At 40.6% G+C, this 19,685-nt stretch overlaps 1 protein-coding gene across 1 annotated transcript; it reads right to left on the bottom strand.

Moving 5' to 3' along the window:
* Window positions 1–24: 24 nt before the first annotated feature.
* Window positions 25–18,950, bottom strand: LOC122986344 (transient receptor potential cation channel subfamily M member 1). Its single transcript, XM_044357559.1, has 27 exons — window positions 18,413–18,950; window positions 11,208–11,284; window positions 10,582–10,777; window positions 10,173–10,386; window positions 9,733–9,857; window positions 9,458–9,629; window positions 8,922–9,096; window positions 8,711–8,834; window positions 6,913–6,985; window positions 6,668–6,768; window positions 6,213–6,389; window positions 5,969–6,103; window positions 5,805–5,855; window positions 5,555–5,695; window positions 5,442–5,471; window positions 5,032–5,324; window positions 4,548–4,776; window positions 4,264–4,395; window positions 4,013–4,144; window positions 3,786–3,914; window positions 3,434–3,685; window positions 3,117–3,291; window positions 2,425–2,445; window positions 2,190–2,334; window positions 1,892–2,097; window positions 1,492–1,624; window positions 25–1,396 (listed from the first exon to the last, which is right to left on the bottom strand). Exons 1-27 carry the CDS (start codon window positions 18,482–18,484, stop codon window positions 34–36), a joined length of 5,073 nt encoding a protein of 1,690 aa, XP_044213494.1. The 5' UTR covers window positions 18,485–18,950; the 3' UTR covers window positions 25–33.
* Between the last annotated feature and the right edge of the window lie 735 nt (window positions 18,951–19,685).

Here is a 19,685-nt window from a genome sequence, read left to right as displayed (position 1 = left end):
TGCTGGTATCACTCAGCTCCTCTTGTCCGCCTCTCATTTCTCTTCCTGTGCATCATCTTCTCTCTTCTCTGCTTCCATTTTCTTTCCTACATCTTCACCTCCAGTAGTTGCCACCCTGCAGGTTTCAACAAGGTTTCTCTCGCTGCTAGAGGCTCCCGCCTCCTTGCTAACCATCAGGCTCTTTGCTCTCCTCTCGCTGACATTCCAGCTCTGTGACCTGTGAGACGGCATATACTTTTGAGCTACAGTCAGATACTCAGTACTGTCTGATAGGTTTCTCTTCGCCTTCATCTTTGTCTGGTTTTCCATGGATTCTGTTGCTGGGGGAGCTCCCTGACTTTCTAAAGGAATTTGATCAATCAGATTCTCCTCTTGCTTAAGCTCCCCAGGCGCAGGGGTAGTTTGAAACTGCTGCGCAAGAGTTCTGACCATTGACACTTTAGGCATGTGACCAAAGACGTTGGGGTGCACCTGATACTCCAAGTTTTCTGGCCATTGATTTGGAGTTTTAGTTACCTGCTCCACCAGTGACCTGTAGTTTGCGGTTTGCAGCAGATCATCACCTGCCTCGGCTGGGTTGTAGATGATGCTGCTCATAGCCCTCTTCTTTGTAATAGGGGATGTTTGGTGTTGGGTTTCAGTAGGAATATACCTCAAAGATTTAGTTCTCTTTGGAGAAGAGGAAGTTCCCAGTGGCAGTTGGGTGCTCTTTGTGGGTACAGCTGGTTCCACTGGGTCATCAGGAGGGCTGACAATGCTGGTGCTCATGGTCCTCCTCTTTATCAAGGCAGAGGTGGGTTGGTCTTCAACTGGATAGTATCTCAGTGATTTAGTTCTTTTTGGAGGGGAAGAAGGTCTTAGTGTGTTCTTGTCTGTTAGTCTATCTAGCAGCATTGTGCTGCCTTTGTTGGTCATGGTGTCTTGACTTGATGCTGGAGAAACAGGTTTTTGTTCACATGGAGATATGAGAATGTCCACACACGAATTGGGTCGTGTTCTATCCAGACCACCAACCTCTAAGCTCTGACCACCCTCCTTGGCGAGAGTGCAAATACTCCTCTGTCTTTCTAGCCCTGTTTTAGCAAGATCATCAGTGTCCTTCTGCTTCGCTGCAAACTCCTCCATGTCCATGTGGAAGCGGTAAAGACTGTAACCATCAGCGCTGTTAATACTGCCCTGGCGAAGTAGAGAGGAAGGATCACACACAGAGGAGTTTCGCGAGTAGGTTCTGGTCAGCTCCAATTTGTCCACTCCTGCAAGTTTTTCTAGGGCAACTGCCATTCGACCGTGGATCTCCTCCAATTGGGCCAGGCGCAGATCCACCGTCTGCAGGGAGGCCTTCATAGTGTTCTCCCTCTCATTTACCTCCTCCAGACGCATGGACATATTCTCAACTCTGCCAAGAACAACAGAGAAATAGAAAGTTGATGTAAGTATGAAATGTAAGCATCATGCTTAGAAGTCGAAACTATACTTGAAATGAGGGCTCACCTTTCAGAAGTAACCTTGATGCGTTCATCACTGGAGGACTGCTGCTCATCCTCCTTCTCTCGGAAATGTTCCTCCACACACTGTTCTTCAAACTCGTACAGACTTTTTAGCTCCTCGTGATTTAGCCTCAGCTCTGGAAGAAACAAATCATGACAGTGTCAGTCAGTGTGTTTGTTAAATTATCTGTCAGGTTCAAAATATTTCTGTAAATATGTATATCTATCAGTTACAACATGATTATTATTTTTAGAGACCCGGGACAAAAACAAAATATAATTATTTTCGTGTCTGATTTTAAGCATTTGAATGTAACATTATAGCAACTGCAATTATATTGCAGCCTTTTAGTTATTTTAATGAAATTGTGTATAAGTGTTCTGGATTATTAGAGGTGACTAACTGAGGCCGCGGTCCTTCTCATCTAGTTCTCCCTCTTGTCTCCTCCTGGCACACCGTCGAAACAGCCTGTTGAAGAGGATGTAGAGGTGGCTGAAGATGATGAGAGGTGGAGGAAGGATGGGGCGATCATGGAAGGTCATGATCAGCTGATATCTCTGGAACTTCCACACTTGGTTGGAAATGGACTTGACTTCAAAGAAGGTGTTGCTGTGGGGGCAAGAAACCAAGACTGGTGAGTACAAACTGTAAATGTTTCTTGTAAAATAACAGAGCAGTCAGATGTAGGAGTATATATTTACTTGAAGACAGCAATGAGCAAGTTGACAAGAAGAATGTTTGCTACGAGAAGGTAACAGGCCATAATAGCAGGTGTGAGCCAGGCACCGGGGATACATGGAGGCAGTTTCTTCCCATCCTCATCATACAAATGTTCACCACATGGAGCTGTGGGGAAAAGGCAGTTATTTATAAAAATTATTCTGAGATCTTTAGCTAATTGATTTGATTTGCATTCTTGTCTTGAAGACTACTCACGGTTGATTTCCATTGCATAGACTTCGAGAAATCCGAGAAAAGTGCGGTCACGCAGAGACATGGAGAAAGCGTTAAAATCAATAAACACAAGATTTCTACATCATACTTCTGTCAGGATCAAGCTGATGTCCATGTAAGAATGGACTATTGTCATCAAAATGTTTCTCCAAATTTGTCAATCAAATAGAAATTTCTTTAAGTCACTTAATTAGTTTATAGCTTTGTTAACCAAACTCTAGAATATGCAGCATTTGTTTCAAAGTCTGAGAGAATCAGCAGTCAATCAGAAGCAGTCAATATACTTTCAAACAAAAAAACCTACTTGCAAATTCCTCAGAAACACTGTTTTAATGTTTAATAATCAATGTAATTTAGACTTTTTCAGTGACTGTTCCTTGCCTTCACCCTGACAGAAGAAACATTGACAAAATAAATTGGAGGCAGATGATCATGATTGAGGAGATGAGTTTATGATACCTATTCTGCTCTTCCTCAATGCAAATTATTTTCCACATATTTAAGAGTCTAGTATAAATGTGCCAGGAGAGGGAGACAAAGTATTGAGGGGTCACCATGCAACGTATTACAGTATTACTAAAAGTCACAGAGTTTATGACACAAAGTTAAATGAAAAACACTGATCATCTGCCCAGAATCAGGAAACAGAATCTTACTATGAATTCTAGTCTTACGGTCTATCGAGTCCGCAAAAACCTCTCCATAGATCATCCAGTAGGGCATGTAGAAAATGTTTCTGGCCAGGCGCCAGGTCGGCTCCTCATCAGGGTGAAGGATGGCTTGCCGTGCAACTCCAAAGCTCATAAGCACCACCAGCATGATCACAACAAAGTACATCATGTCAATCATCTGAAAGAAATTAGAAGAAAAATGCATTTCAACTCACTGTGAACTTCTGACCCTTCTCTTTGTATTCACATCATGTCCATCATATCTTTTTTTTTTTTCAAATGATTTATTTAGCTCAGAGTAAAACACTAAATGTCATTACCATCTTTCCTATCATCATCACATAGGGCCCCAGGTATTTGTTGACTCCAAAGATGTCCAATACACGAATGTACCAGAAGATGATGTCTATACAGTAGATGACTCTGCCGTAGCCCATGTAAGGTTCATGCTGCAGCCGTAGCATGAGCCCAAGAAGGAAGGTGCAAATGGCAACCAGGTCTGTGATGTTCCAGTACTCCTCCATCCACACACTTATCTTCTGTTTCAGCTTCCCTGGCTCTGACATCAGAATCTAAAGACCAGGGTTGTTATGCAGAGACCATTAAAAACCAACTCAACCAACATTTGAGGTATACTTACTCAATCAAACTGGTCATAATTTTGGCTTTTACCTGTCTGACTTTTTCAGCGCCAAGTGTAAGGATGTATGCAATGACAGTCCACTCTTGTATAGATGGCCATCGCTCCATTTTCACCAGGATGATGTAGTTGTATAACATCAGATAGCCCAGATAGCAAATCTGTCAGACGGAGAAAATGTCATAAAGTCAGTGCACCAAAGTCACTTCACTATAAGTTTAAAATATTTTGTCTTTTTTGTTACCAGAGGGAAACTTACGGTGTTGAACCAGAATTTGGTGAAGGGCGCATCATAAAACTCAAAGAACCTTTTGCCAATGGGGATTCTGCGGACCTTAGTGCTGCCCTCCTCTTCATCCCCCTTTCGGGAAGTTGTATCATTATTAGGGTCCTACAAGACACAGCAAACTTTTTTTTTTTACTGGTTATCACTTTTCACTGCTGACAAAAAGAGATAATAACAGTATGTTTAAAATAAAGTAATCTGACAAGGTCAGCATGAACCCGGACCTTGCTGGATTTTGTGTCGTCATCCTTTTCTTTTCCCTCTTCTTTGCCTTCAGGTGCATGATAAGACGCATCATCTCCAAGACGGAAATCCAACAGTAGAATGAAAGGAGGAAAGATAATTCCCAGAATAACCTAGGTGAGAAAATGACCACATTTTTTAGAACAAGTTAGTTGTTTACAGTGAATTTATTACCATCAACAATTATCACAACTTATGATCTCAATATTATAACTGTGAAATATGTTTAATGACTGCTTAAAGAAACACATTTTGGCATGTCAACCTTGAGGCCGGGGTTTTTGCCAATCCTTAAGCAGCCCATCCACATGTCAGTGAGCAACATCTGGCTGCAGGTGTGGGCAATGAAGTCACGTTGCTTAGCAGCCACAGCCAGCTTCAGACAGGTGGAGTTGCTCCAGTTAACCAGCTCGTACGTCAAGAGTTTCATTGCCACCTGTTCATCATGTTTGTAGGACTGGTCCAACAACTCGTAGGCCAGCTGGCCGAATTCTCTGTGAAAGGGAGAAAACAATAACAACCATTTGTGTGATGTCAAGGGGAGGTTAAAGATAAGATCATTTTAATAATAATTATAATAGCAAGCATGTAAAAGTGAGCCTCAGCTGTTTAATGAAGTGGACAAGTCACCAAGATAAGGTGCTAAAATTATGGTGATATGCACTTGGGCTTACATCTTGACAAAATAACTTGTGATTCTACAACTGAAACCTTCAAGACAGATGTTATGTCGTGATATCAGTACTGACTTGGAGTTGTTCTCCAGGTCTTGGGAGATGTCATCCACCAGTTCACTCTCAGAGCACTCATGGGCCATGGCCTTGAACAGTTTACAGGCTACCAGAGCTTTGGCCATAGCTTCCTCTCCACGCTGCCAGAGGAACAGCGACATCTTCTGGCGCTTCATCAGCACTGCCCACAGCATCAGCTCATGAAAGGGATACTTGAATCGACAGACCTCGGGGTCGTCCACGTCAATTTCCACCTCTTCCTCTTTTTTCTTTTTTGGCTTTTTCTTGCCTTTTGTTCTAGGTTCATCATCCTAACAAAAAAATGAAAGAATTATCATAAATCATTCTGCTCTGTGGGTTTTTTAAAAAAATTATTTCATATTGGTGCTGTGTTTTGTTAGTTCATTTAAAGTGTTTTAACAACTCACCTCCATTCCTAGAAGCTTCAGAGCTTTTGGCTGCAAGAAAATGTCAAAATATGGCAGTTAATATCAAATACAGTTTTAAATGATGGACAAGCCATTATCATTTATTTTCTTACCCTTTTCAGTCCATACAAATTATTGTAGAGGTTGCGGAAAGCCTTCCTGGTGTAATTGCTTCTGTAAGCTCCACCCATGAGGCACTCCAGCACCAGACCAATATCAATCAAAGTGATCTGATAATCTGGGGGAAGGTTCCCCTGCAGAATCACCAAAGTAACATGAAGTATAGTAATTATGTTGAGATAATACATTGTTGAAAATATCCTTGTTAACAGCAAAAACTCTCAGTAGGAAAAATCATTTTACCTTTTTGACATCTCTAACCACAGCATGCAGTGTGTTTGCAGGGCCCAGTTTCTGAGAGAAGAAAAGAGAAAGTTAAGGTTTTTTTTTTTCATATTTGACAGATTTGTATTTTGAGGCATTCAGAATGACTTTCAGTTTGATTTGCTGCAGTGCGTCAGACTCACTGTGTTGTATAACTCCTCCAGTCTGGGAATGGTGAGGAAGTGGTGAATATTGACCCCATTCTCAAGGAGCAGCTTAACAAAGTCCACTCTGTCCAGCACCAGAGCATCCATCATAGCCTGCTCCAGAGAGTTCACCTAATCAGAAAGTAATATTTAGTGCCGAGTAATTATTATTTACATAAAACCTTTATTCTCTCATATTTCCATCTGACATGGAAGTTATTCTTATAAACTCCACCCTTACCCAACGAATCAACTCTAACTTCCTCGGATCGGTTTCCTCTGGAGGTTCAGGTTTTGCCTTTCCTTTCCCCTTCCCCTTCTTTCCTCTGGTTTTATTGCGAGGAGCAGTGGCGGGACTCTTCTGCTTCTCCTGGTTTGGGGCTACAGCGGTTGTAGTGTTGGCGATGGCACCAGCAGGCTGAGCAAGCAGGAATAAAAAAGGAAGAAAGCTGTGGCTCCTCTTTGCTTAAACATCAGCATATCAATCATATTTTCTTCTATTGTTTTTATTTGTTGATTTCATTGAATCATCTGAGAAGCACAACTCTGTTTAAGATCATTCTGTCCCTCTGCTATAGGTTGAGAACCCCTGGTTTCTATTTCAACAGATTTTTGGATTGTAAAACTAACTTTGCAACTGAAGTGTACTCATGTGGAATAATTAATTTACACTTTTCAGAGGTTAGCACCACTCACTGGTAAATTGTGTCCATAGACAAAGATGTGATTGCGAGCAATATCCACTCTGTTCCAGGCCAGAGCCAAACTTAGCTGGTCAGCTGCTGAAGCATTCGTGCCTGATGCAAAACAGATGAAGGGTCAGAGAGAGAAGCGAGAGATGGAGAGAGTAGTACACAGTAAGAAAAATACTGCTCTTAGATGCATACGAGTATATGTATTGGAAGTTGACCTTATTGCTCAGATATTTAGTCAGATAATACCTTTTAACAAGGCAGTAAGGATGGCCATTTCAATATCTTGTTGTCCCTCAGAACCCATTCGAAAAACTGTGATCTATGTGTGAGAAAGAAACAAAAAAAGAGAAGAATTGAGCAAAGTTGTGAAATAGGCAGGCATATAATGGTTGAATCAGTTAGTAATTAACCACATAAATGGGTTAATGAATTAATGAATGGATGAAATCATACAAGGAATGTATTCCCATCTCTAAGTGTAGCTGTAAACATGTGATGACAGCTGATGCAAGATTCTTTCAGCAGGACCTCTCACTCCAGCACGCTGTGGCTAATTTACTTGTCAGACAGAGTGATAGTGCTTGCCTTGTTATAGACTCGACTATATCAAATGAAATTACGCTGACGGGTCTGTCACATGTGCAGCCGTGGTAAATGGGATTAGGTTGGCATGAATGCGTGGCAAGACGCCAAAAGTTTCAGAGCTGGTCTCAGGATGCATCGATAATAAGCAGCATGCATCAGTATGAGACAGTACAAGACTGAAAACTTGTGTTACTCTTCCAGACAGTTGTGTGCTGCGCTGTCCGTGTCCTTTGTTTTTGCAAATAGGGAAACTTTTTTTAAAAATGGTAAACCCATAATTCACTTAAATGTTGTTTGCTAGTGTTACATCACTGCAAATTTCAGCACTTTAAATCTGTATTTTTATTTGTCTAACCCAGCTGTTCACATTGGATGCACTTAGGATGAAAGGATTATGTGGGTACTAGACGGTAATACTGATTCACCTGTGGGTTAGTCATGGCACTTTAGATTAATAGCAGGCAATAGTGTGACCTCTTAGTTGCATATAAAGAGCTCAAACAATTTGGCAATTCTGTCGCATGGTCTGGGTCGGGTATCAGTGCAAACCAAATGGTACGGGGGGAAAGCCCACAGCGGTATGATCTTTGAAAAAAGCAGTTTAAGTTGCTTATCTGGTATGTTGGAGCATTAGGCAGTCTAATACATCAGGGATAGAGGATGCAGTCTCTCTGGTGAAGTGATAGCACTTTGGGGACTGAAAAAAGCCTAGGGAGTGGAAAGAGAGAGAGAGGAACCTAGCTGAGGATTAGGGAGATGGATCCTCTCCTCCATCTGTGTGGTGCATGCTTACTGTGAATGGATGAAGTAAGAGCCTCTGCTAAGCAGGTGGTAGAGTGCGCTGATCTTTCCCCCTCCAAATGTATGGAGTCTGGAGATTATATCCGCTGGGTATTACAAACTACTAATCACATCACTTACGGAAATCTGCTGGAGATGCACAAATGCTGCCGCTATGTATTTATCAAGGGTCTCTGGCAAACACATTGGAGAAACACTCTCAGCTCTGGGATTAATCGGCTATCCGTGAAGACTCTTACCGGGGTGTTCGCTTCGATGTACAGCAGCGAACTGCATTGTTTACATGAAAGTAAACAGTTTAATGCTGCAGAATATGACACCATCACCCCTTTACAGCTGTGTGCTTATACATAAGGGTTGATGATGAAGCTGCGAATGCCCTGGATTACATGACATACAGTACCACACATGAGCACAACACGAAGGAGAAATGACAAGCAGGTTGTGGGGATTATGTTTATTCAATATGTTAATGGAAACACAAAGAGGAGTGGAATGGATGAACGACGATGGAGACCAAATGCTTCACAACTCAAATATGTTTATTGATTGAAACATTTTCAAATACAAGACAAATGTGAAATATGAGACACTTTAGTGTATTAACACCTTATTTTTGTTCCTTTACGAGGATTCTCTTGTTTATCCTTCTACTCACCAGTTCCCTTTTCTTCATGCACTCCATAACCATGAGCAGGATCTGCTGCGACTGGCTTTTGGTATAATTGAAAGTCTTCTGTATGGTCACCAAAAGTTGGTCTCTGACGTCATCATTAACCAGGCTGGAGGAGGAGGTTCAAAGGTAAGATTTGAACTTTTTTCCTGGAGGAATGCTAACAGCAAAAAGGGAAAATCATCTGAAATCTCACCCTCCATCCTCTGAGAACTTGTGTGCGAAGGAAATGATATCGGAAGCACGACCGCTGCCGTCACACACCACCACGGGAATGGGAGGGTCATCTCTCAGACTCTCCAAGGCGATGGAGATAACGTTGGGACCCCCCTCCACTATCAGACACACCAGAGGGACCCCCTGGCCCAGACCTGGAAAACACAGCAAAAACAGTCATTTCTTCCATTCATCCATTTATTACTAAACTATCACCTTATAGTATTGTCAAGATAACACAACAGAACTTTAAGTGAAATGTTGAAGCAGAACACATTGATGTGATGTGTGAACACACAAAACCAGAGGAGGGAAGGAGTGAAGTCAGTGGTGACAGCTGAGCATCCCTTTGCTGTCCCTGCCTTATTTGAGCTCCAGGCATAGGATGACAAAGGGAAGCCCACAGGTCACAGAGGAGCTCTCCAGCCACATGTCCAACAAGACCCTGGTTCACACTCACACGTTATGGAGGATGAAGCACGCTTTCTGTTAAACGTGGAGCACTGTGTGACTTACGGGTGTTGATCTTCTGCAGGGAGATGTGCTTCTCCAGCAGTCGACGGAGTTTGACCTCGGAGCCGTACTTCCCGCAGGTGCCATTGTCGGTCAGGATGAAGTGGGAGTGGCTGTTGTTGAGCACAGCCAGCTTGCTCAGTGGGTTGGCCATCGTCTGATAAGGTCTGGTTACCTGGAAAGAGAAGAAGAAATGAGCTCAAAATGTTTCAAGAAGAAATATTAGTGTGAAAGAGCTCGCTTTGAAGGAAACTAAACACAGCTGCAGATGCTCTTACATCTTTTCCAATGAGATCCTCTTTGTTTTCCAGGATCCCCCATGGTGCAATTCCAATCGCGCACACTTTCCCTCGTGACTTGGAGGAATGCTCCTTTAAGGCATCTCCAACGTGACGGATCACCCCTAAGTTGTAAAAAGGAAAATATAGCAACATGAATAATGCCTCTTTTAAGTGCCTAATGGGGATGCATCATGGGACACACTGTGGTTACTGCACGCAAACTCCACACAGATTGTCCTTTATAATGAATTTTTCGCACAAAAGCTCTAATTATAGTGCTTAAATCTGTAACAATGGGTTGGTCAAATCTCCCCTAGGAAATTGCAGAATAGGTGTTATGTAATGACAATTTAGAGCAAAGGTAATCTACTAATGTCACAAACTGTTATTTGTTAAGTGAACATTAAAAGCATAATCCTGAACTGTCAGTGCCCTACCTGTGTTGACTCCACCCGTGAAGATCCAAGCTCCGGTGGTGACAGCGGCTTTGATCAGGCCTTTGCCGAAAACTTGCTTGAGCTTGGGCTGGAGGTCGAAGTTCTGGAGACCTCCGTGCACAGAGATGAGCAAGGTGGGCAGCTCCAACTGCCAGTCCTTCACCATCAAATGCAGCAGGTTGTCAGGCTTTGTCTCATAGGAAACCCGGATATACTAGGGTAAGAAAAGATGGGAAGAATTCAGCACAGTCCTTTCTGCTTTAAATTTAAAACATTTTAAAGTATAGGTCAGATATGAGAGGCTGTTTAATTACATCAGCAGGTCACATCACATCCTCCCATGCTGTTGTAACTTCATGCAGGACCAACTGTGTGAACAGAGAGGCTATTTTTCACTGCTGAAACTCACCATGGCCTTGTTGATGAATCCTCCACCCTGGAACTCGATTACACCAAAGGCATCTGTTGGGTAGGTCCTGGTGTGCTTGATCACACTCCATTTATCCTTCGGGTTGTCAATCTGTACCAGCTGGTGTGTCTCCTCTACTGAGGTGGCACCGGGAGGGATGGCCGCGTGCTGCGTTGTCAGCTGACCACAGGCACATCTAGATAGATCACAGAACAAGAATCACTCAAAGGCTGTGTGGCCTGGTACCTCGTGTCTGAACTTCAGACATTGTAGAAATCCCTGAGTAGTGTAATACTCAGTGGTATCAAGGGAAGGAATGATGACAAGTACTGAATGACACTGCGGTTTTTTTCTGCTCATGAAGGCTGTATGTATTTTTATCAAAAAATACATATTGAGGAAGCTCTTTCATGACTGTGCCCATTTCTTTGGAAATGTATAACCTGTCTCAAGCAGTAAAACTTTCAAACTTTTTGACAGAACAGAAGTGTTTTCATGAGTTTTGGAGTCATGTTCATGTCATCTCATATAATAAACAATATCTATATAGCTGGTGTTGTAACCTGAGTCCATTTGTATATGTATATACACAAGTATTTAAAAGGTAATTTGAAGACCATAATTACCTGGTCGGGTCCTTGCTGGGAAATATGTGAATACATTCTCGTTTTTGAAAGGTTCTCTCAATCCAAGCTCTCTGCGCCTGATAAAGAGAAGATTTGAGAGAAAAGAAAAGTGTTAGTTTACATCACATGCTGTCATGCCGGAGTCACAAGGAGATCATCCTTGCCGATATCTGAAAAGTTTCTATTTCAAAATCCTCTTAGCAGTAATCCTGGCTAAAATATGAGGACTATTTGCACCCTGTGAAGAAACCCACAGATGACAGAGAGGGGAGAAATATATTCAAAGTGGAAAGGTTTCTGCCGAGACTTAAATATAAATTCAGCTTAAATTGCATGTTGTCTGGTATCAACAGGTAAAAACTCTGTTTGGCACATTTAAATCGACCCGAAGATCAACTGGTTTCATCCAGAACATTTTCAGTTATTTTTGAGATTATTAGAGCAGAGCTGATGTCGCTGAACAACTCTGTGGAATTAGACACCTTTCATTGTCTGTTCGAGCTTCATAAGCAGCCAGTGAGAAATATCACACAAAAGTACTCTGCCCACACACTATGTCAAATCAAATCTTTTTCCAGTCCTGAGAAAAAATAACCCGAGTTCAAAGCAAAGTTTCTCTGAAGGCCATTGTTGACAGCAGAGGCCCAATTAAAACCGAAGCAATGGGAGCATATCTTTCCAGGAAAACACTGGGAAATTAAACTGAAGAAAAAATAGTAATTCTTTTTAAGCTTTAAAAATATACTTAATGTACAAAATCTCCATTTAACTTTACCCATAAGCCTGAAGCCATGTGCGTGTAAATGAAACACCATAGATAAATCTAATGAAGTCTTGTGATCGGGAATCACAAGTATCCATAACACAGTACAGTTACTGTTCTCTCTTCCTCTCTCTCTCTCTCTCTCTCTCTCTCTCTCTCTCTCACTCTCTCTCTCTCTCTATCCTCTATCTATCTGAATAGCAGCAGCTTCAGCCAGGAGGGAGCTGCAGCAGTGCGGCTGCTCTGCAACACCACAAATATAATATATAAGTATGATAAATCCATATAATAAACAGTATATGCATGCTCTACATTAAAGAAAGCTATCCACAGCAAATCTCTGGACACCTTTTAGCCTATATGTTGATTTTATATTATATTATTAATAGTGAGAAGACAGATTCTTTAAATATTAATTTGTTCGATCGGGTCTATGGCTGTTTTTTTTTTACAGCCTGTCAACACACTATAAATACATACTCATATATGAGTTCAACTGCTGTAGTACTGCTACTGCTCTATATGCTTTAATCCACGTTTCATCTTTCCATCCATGCATTATATTAAAACGGTTCTCATTTCTGTACCCCATTACTGTTTGTTATTGCAATGACCTGATTTTCCCACCAGAATCCTTAAAGATTTATCTCATTCAGTCAGATAATGACTTGATATAGTAGATAAAATTAATATGTTGAACAAATGTTTTTCTAAATCGGTAAAACAATTTTCTTTTAAGTAAAATAGTTCCTATTAAACTATTTGATTGCATGAAAACGTGAAATTCCTAGGTTTTTGCAAAAAAGTATTACCACCCTTTTGTGTTTCCAGAAAGTCCGAGACACAGTGTGGTTTGTTGCTGTCTGTCTTGTCTCAGCAGTTTTCCATCTCAGTGTTATCACGGTTCAGTAAGCAACCAGAACTCAAAACAGAGCTGCCCACTCACATTCACCCCATCTGAATCCACATTCTAGGGTCTATAATTTGTAGCACATCGCTTGCCAGTAGGTCTACTAATTTAGTCATAAAATAAACCAGTAATGAAAAGAGCTTTAAAGAGTTGCAGGTATAAAATGTAAATACACTTACACACAATCTTCTGTCCGAGCTGCAGAGTCCTATCTCTAGTGCTGCTGGAGTTTAAGTCTAAAGAGTACAGAAGAAGTCTGCTGCTCCTCCACCAGAGCTTTCTCCTGGTGCTGCACTCCCAGTCAAGTGGTCTCATTGAATCCCACAGGACATGAAACTTCTTCACTTTATGAGGGCCAGTTAATATGATGAGCATGTGAGCAGGGTCTTTGTTCGCCCAAGTCTCATGACTCCAGTTCAAGGTAATCCTTTTGGGAGTCCCATGACCCCTTCTCCATGCCCACAGGGTATTTTCATCCTTCGCTTGAACAAGGCACAATAAATCTACTTTGATAACCGGCCCCTAATCTCCCAATTTGTTGAAACTCCTTTCTTTGTGCTCACTTCACAGTGTGGAAGATCTTAGCTTGTGTGAGAAGACGGAGAAGAGTGGACGACCTAAAAGTGCTGCAGTCTCGTTCAGAGGCTCCCCAACTTTTCATTTGAAAATTTTCACCCCCTCCAACTACTTTGATTTCAAACCAATTTGCATAATTGAGAGAATTGGATGCAGGCATTCTTTTGGCAGGCGCCTTGTTAAGACATGACTGGTCTCCAGTTGGGGGCAAGGTCAGTCAATGCTAATTGCAGTTAATCTCTATTTCCACCCACGCTGTTTTTGTGGAAGAAAAGAAAACTCGGCAGACCAGCTATTCAATATTCTCTTAATCTTGATTTTTAATTTTGGTAATGTTGAGCGGATTTGTATTTCAAAACGTGTAGATAAAGAGCTTCCAGCAAACTGAATGAAACAGGATGTTACTGTTGAAAAATACAAGATTTATCCTACTGGCTGCTGTCTATTTAAACTTTAGGCCAAAACAGATGATTTGGATATCAAGTACCCAAAGTGTATCAAGCGTAAAAGTCTAAAATTAATCCTGTTTATTACACATGGACTTTATGAAGCAGTATACAGCAATGAAGACAATTTAAAGTCATTAAGGGCTTCTGGGGACATGCTTAAATAACTAGAGGAAAGCTTTAGTTGAGCTGGAGGGAGAGATGGAGTTAACAAGCGCAAAGTCGTAGACATCCATTTAAAACCTTCCTCATGTGAAATGGTTTGATAAGCGCTCCTTATATGGTTGAAGTTAGCAGTTTGAAGCTTGACAGCAACTCATGGTGAAGAAGAAAAGGGAAGTTGGTGGTTGATGACTAAGAAAGACACACACAGAGAGATATCTGCCTAACTTCCCCCTTCTTTTGGTCCTGCTCTAGTAAAAAATGCACGTGGGTCGTTGTTAATTATAGTTGAAGAAAACAAAGCGCATTTCCAGAGGGGTTTGGCCAGTATGACGCAGTTATTTCAGCTTACTTAAACTCATTAACCACAGCAATTAAAACCAAAATCCAGTCAGCAACCGGCTGCCTCGTTAGAGCTGCCTTTGAGCACTTACAACAAAAACCTTGAAGAATTAGATACTGCAGGATCAGATTGTGACACAACAAGCAAATTAACAAGACTTAAGCCGAGCCTCGATAACAATAAACAACATTCATTCCAACACGCAGACTTTTCTGAGAAAATGATCGATCGAAAACAAAAGACAGTTGTGTGAGATGGAAATTATAGTTGCTGGATTCCTGAAAGGGACAGATACAAAAGTACTGAGGGTATTTATTACCTCTACTTAAACATGTTTTATGAACTGTACTGATATTTTACGACACTATAACACAATATATGTCTCTGGTGGCACATGCATATCTTTCTATTCTAATTCTCCCCATGAATAACTACTTTTACTGGTTCCACTATGCAATAGTTAGTTAATCAAGATCGCAGACAGACACACAGTCCACACACACTATATGCCATACATTCATGCCTTTTTGCACTTGAATCACATGGGCCAAGTCTCCTGACCCACAGCTTAGTGAGCAACTAGATCACAGCAAATTTGTTCCAGTGCAGCTACAATTACATGGACTCTTCAGCCCCACCAGTCATAAGGAAAAGGTATAATGATGGCTGTATTTCTGTTCGCTGACATATGACCCGGTCTAGTTCAGTGCATTTTAATTTAGTTTTAAATCATTTAATTCTAATTGTTTTTACAGTCTGTAGCTCGACACATTTGACTGAAAACGAATCGTGTCAGATGTGTCAAATGAACACATCACTTATTCTGAATATTGTAGAAACGGTGGAATTCACACAACAAAAGCCTCATCAGCACAAGTGAAATGGATCAGAAAGGATTTGGGGGTCCTATGTGGAATGTGATGTCACCAGGGTTGAAGATAAAAGCAACTAATTGCTCGGCTTTGGTATTGAATGGCGATGTGGTTGGAGTTTGATGCAATGTGACAGGAAGAAAACCCATGTAGACCCCTTTACTGTCTAAAAAAATATTTCAGACTCATGGTCGAATCCCACGTGGACCGAATAAAAAGCTGCCTTTTACTTATTTTCACTTGAGGGGAAAGATATTTGGACAAAGCGACACACTCGAGTTACAGGCTCTCGACAAATTTGCATCAACTGTGGATCTAACTGTTTGCAGTTTGTAAATGCACTCATTGTCCTCCTGGGTTTTGAAAATCCAGTTAGCCATCACGAGTCCAACATGTCACTGATTATCCCCAAGAGTTGAGGGAGTCATAAGACATGTTTTAAAGCTGCTGTTTTCCTGTTTTCCCCAAAGGAAAGTCTCACTGAAAAAAAACGAGACCACATGAAAAATTACATAGTCAGGGGACCAGAATAAAGATCGTGCCTGCATAAAAACTAGCAAAGTTATTTGATCTTTTTGTATCAGAATAGAAGCATCTCATAGCATGGAAACAGATTTAAGTGAAATAACATAATAATTTATAAGCTATAACAGCAGGTCAGCCAACAGTTTTAAGAGTTTTGACTACCACTATATGGAACAAAATGACATAATGACAAACTAGAAACATTACTGCAACACTCAATTAACAGATATGATCTTGAATGTTATAATCATGCAAAATAAATAAAAGCGAGTCCCCTTAGAGACAATCTGAAGCAAATCATTTCATAGGGTAATCATATAAGTGTAAATCCGCAGAATAAAATCTTCAGTTTCCTTTTAGCTTGTAATATTTTCTATTTGTTTTAATTCACACTTTAGGTACAACAACGCTTCTATGTTTGTACTTCAGTTGTGAGAAACCCAGTAAAAATACTTTTACTACAAGATCCTGCAACATTTGAACATCTTACTTTTTTCACAAGCTTTTCCGACTTTCACACATAGCCCGGCCCCGGCTCTAGACGTTTCTGCTCAATCCTGACCTGAGCCTTAAAGCTTTTGAGGATTCTTGGCTCTCACCTGACCTGAGCCTGATGCAGTCATATGACCCTGCAAACCCCATTGTGAAAATTTCAGAGTTTCTAAACGTTGCCTTAGCAGTTTTTATATAGTTAATTCAATTTAGGGCTCGAGCCTGAAATCTATCTGTGAATAGTTAAAAACCTGACCATAGAAAATATTGAACAGGAAGCTTCAATTTCTCAGTAAAAGGGGTAAAAGGTTAGTGGAGGCAGCTTATTTGCTGGTGAATAGTGTTATTTGTATAGTACATCACAGAGGGACATGAATGCATTGCTAAGTTGATTCATGGCAACAGATTAGTATCATGTGAATACATTAAACTGAATATAATAATTAGGATATGGTCATTACCTTTCTAAAAATGTGTTTTATCAACCCATTCTACACCAGAATCATGCGATGCCTGTTTAAAAATTAAAACAGAGCCATTTTCTGTTGTTAATAACAAGCAAAGCTTTTACACTCATTTTTTAATTCGAGTGTCATCCATCCAGACTGCATTCAAAGAGGTATTGCCTTTATTCTATTTATGATGTACTACACTTTGGATGAAAAATAAATCCGTCTCCATACCATGACCTGCTGTAAATGATGAAGTATACGCCTGTCATTTGAATAACGCAGATAAAGCCATGATTAAAAACTGTCATCACAACATTACGAATATGCATGATCAGAAAAAAAAAGGGACAATTATTATATCTTTGCCGTCTGGTCTTTGTAGCTGATGAGTTTATATTTAGCAACATATCCGATCTCATTAAAAGTGCAGCGCTATTCAGTTGAGAGCCATGACATTGCTGATTGCTTTACAGAGTAAAAAACCTCATTTAAAAAGGCTCTGGATTATACAAAGAATATTAATCTCGCCAAATAAAGCTTGCTCTAATGTACAGAAACCCATCACACTAAATTCGTCTGATGATGTCTGCGTCAGATTTACTGTTAAAAATATACATCAGGAGTCAGGCTGATTTAACCACATAGAGAACAATTCCCTTGATATTTAAAATATACATTTTTAATTTACTGATTATGACTATGCACTACATGTTATCTATAAAAACTGAAACCCAATGTGCTTTATGTGTTTTATATTACACAGTGTATGGTTTATTTTCCTTCTTCATGTTGGTTTTTTTTTTTTTTTGGAAAACTGGAATCTTTGTTTAAATTTGCTCATCATTTTTAAACTATTTGAATAAGAACGTCTTTTTATAGTTTAGCCTCTTCAACATTTCACCTCTGTTCTGTACTTACATGCATCCACAAAAGTGCACACTGAGTTAGTTTGTAGTGTGCACGCTCTAATCCCAGAATACACTGCTCGATGGATTGGGAGTAGAAGCATGCATGTATACACAATTTACATCTTTCTTGCTTTCAAGGACATGTTAACAGGAGTGTGTTAATCACATGAAAGCAGACATTAGAAATATATAAAAGTCCTTAATCTGTTATGGCCGTGGTTGTCCATACTGGGCCATTATGAAGGATTAAATGGCAGTACTGGAGCGAGCAGCTCTTGAAGCCTGCTCAGCTTCAAACATCACTTAAAAGTAAGTTTGCAGGGATGGGAGTGCAGACCATGTGCACACCGAGATATACGACTAGCAGTCCTGAATGGAGCGAGTCATTATGCCGGGACACAGGGTCTGGAAAATGATTGGTTAGGACTTAATGTGGAGTATGGCCAGCTCATAGTAATGCTCCATGTGACATACTGTGCAACAAAAGCCACTCATATATATATATATATATTCATATGGTTTCTGGGTTCAAAAAGTTAACAAAAAGCAACTAAGATTCAGTTATTATAAATAAAATATCTTTAGAGCAACACCAAACATTTAACTAACTCTGAAAATGAATGCCACTACTCAATAAAAAGGTCAGGATATCATAAAACCTTTTCAAGACAAATAAGAGGAAGGAGCAAACTCAGTAATCAATACAGAATCACCTGTTGAATGTGACACTTGCCTGCTGAACAGACTTCATCTTACCTTCTGCGAGCCAGATGTGGAGCGTTTGAGGGAGGACCGTTTAAAGGTGCCACTGGGGCCCTTGTTGTCCATGTTGAAGACTCAGATTATGCTTCACAGAAGCAAGTCAGACTGACTTTAGACAGGGATCCTTCGAGAGCAGCGTCAGGTCAGGGTTCACCAGCAACGTCAACATTAGAAACAGACAGAAACCCTAGAGAGCCGCTACAGGAACGAGGCATGACAACAACCTCTGGATTTACACTTTTAAAAATTAGCAAAATTCACCATCATTAAACGTTTCAGTGCTTCTCTCTCCTCGCTCAGCTTACTCCCGACTGACAAGACAGGGATCCCGGCTGGGGATATAAATCACTCGATGACACACTTGACACATAGACCCTTTTCCTCTGCCGGGCATCCCATAATCAGGCTTAATGCAGCCGGCTCTTATGAAGCCTCAGAGTCTAATGGATAGAGATTTAATAAATGGTTATTGAAGGTAAATCTACTTTGGCGCACCACAACCCCAAAAAAGGCTTAGAGAGACCATGCTGTGAAGCTAAAGTTAGCCGGCGGAAAGCCAAAGGTTGTCCCACCAGATGAGGCTCAGTATGTTTGAAAGGGAAGACAGGAGCATCCCATCAGGGTGCAAACGGAAAGGTATGCAGAGATACAGAATGTGATGCAGAGGCAAAAAGCCACGATTAATTCTCAGTGATGAACACTGCTTTGAATCTACCAGAGGCCAGTTCTCTGGGAGAAACACACCAGGAATATTCACTCCAATAATTTCAAGCTGCACACCTTGTACCTGCCTGTCCCGTCGTTTAAACCAATCTCAAAGAACTATGGTCATTATCACCAGGACAAAATGTCCTGTAATAGCTATTATAGTTTTGTGTCTAATCCCTCATTTCCACTTAATGACAACATTTTATTGTTAATATTTTGTTCAGCTCCACATAAAGTAGTCCCACAACACAGATTTAGAGAAGCTCCATGTTAAGTATTGTTAAGAGTTTGACCTGTTATATAATACATACAAAATTAATGGAAAATGAAACTATTAAGTCTTAATACCACTCAGCATTTGGCCTACCCTGACAAATAGTTTGCTATTCATTAACCGGGCTTGATAATAAAAAACGAACATCAGTAGTAATGAACTGTATCACTTTAATGCTGAATTTATAACTTCCACACCAACTGAAACCGGTTATGCAATGTCATTATGACTCATTATTTCTACTGAACGTTTAGCTGAGTAGAAAATGTCAAATTTAAGTGCCTC

This window comes from Thunnus albacares, chromosome 7 (genome assembly GCF_914725855.1).
Source record: "Thunnus albacares chromosome 7, fThuAlb1.1, whole genome shotgun sequence".
NCBI lineage: Eukaryota > Metazoa > Chordata > Actinopteri > Scombriformes > Scombridae > Thunnus > Thunnus albacares.
Note: the sequence above shows the minus strand (reverse complement) of the source record. Positions and strands in the feature narration are given on the sequence as shown.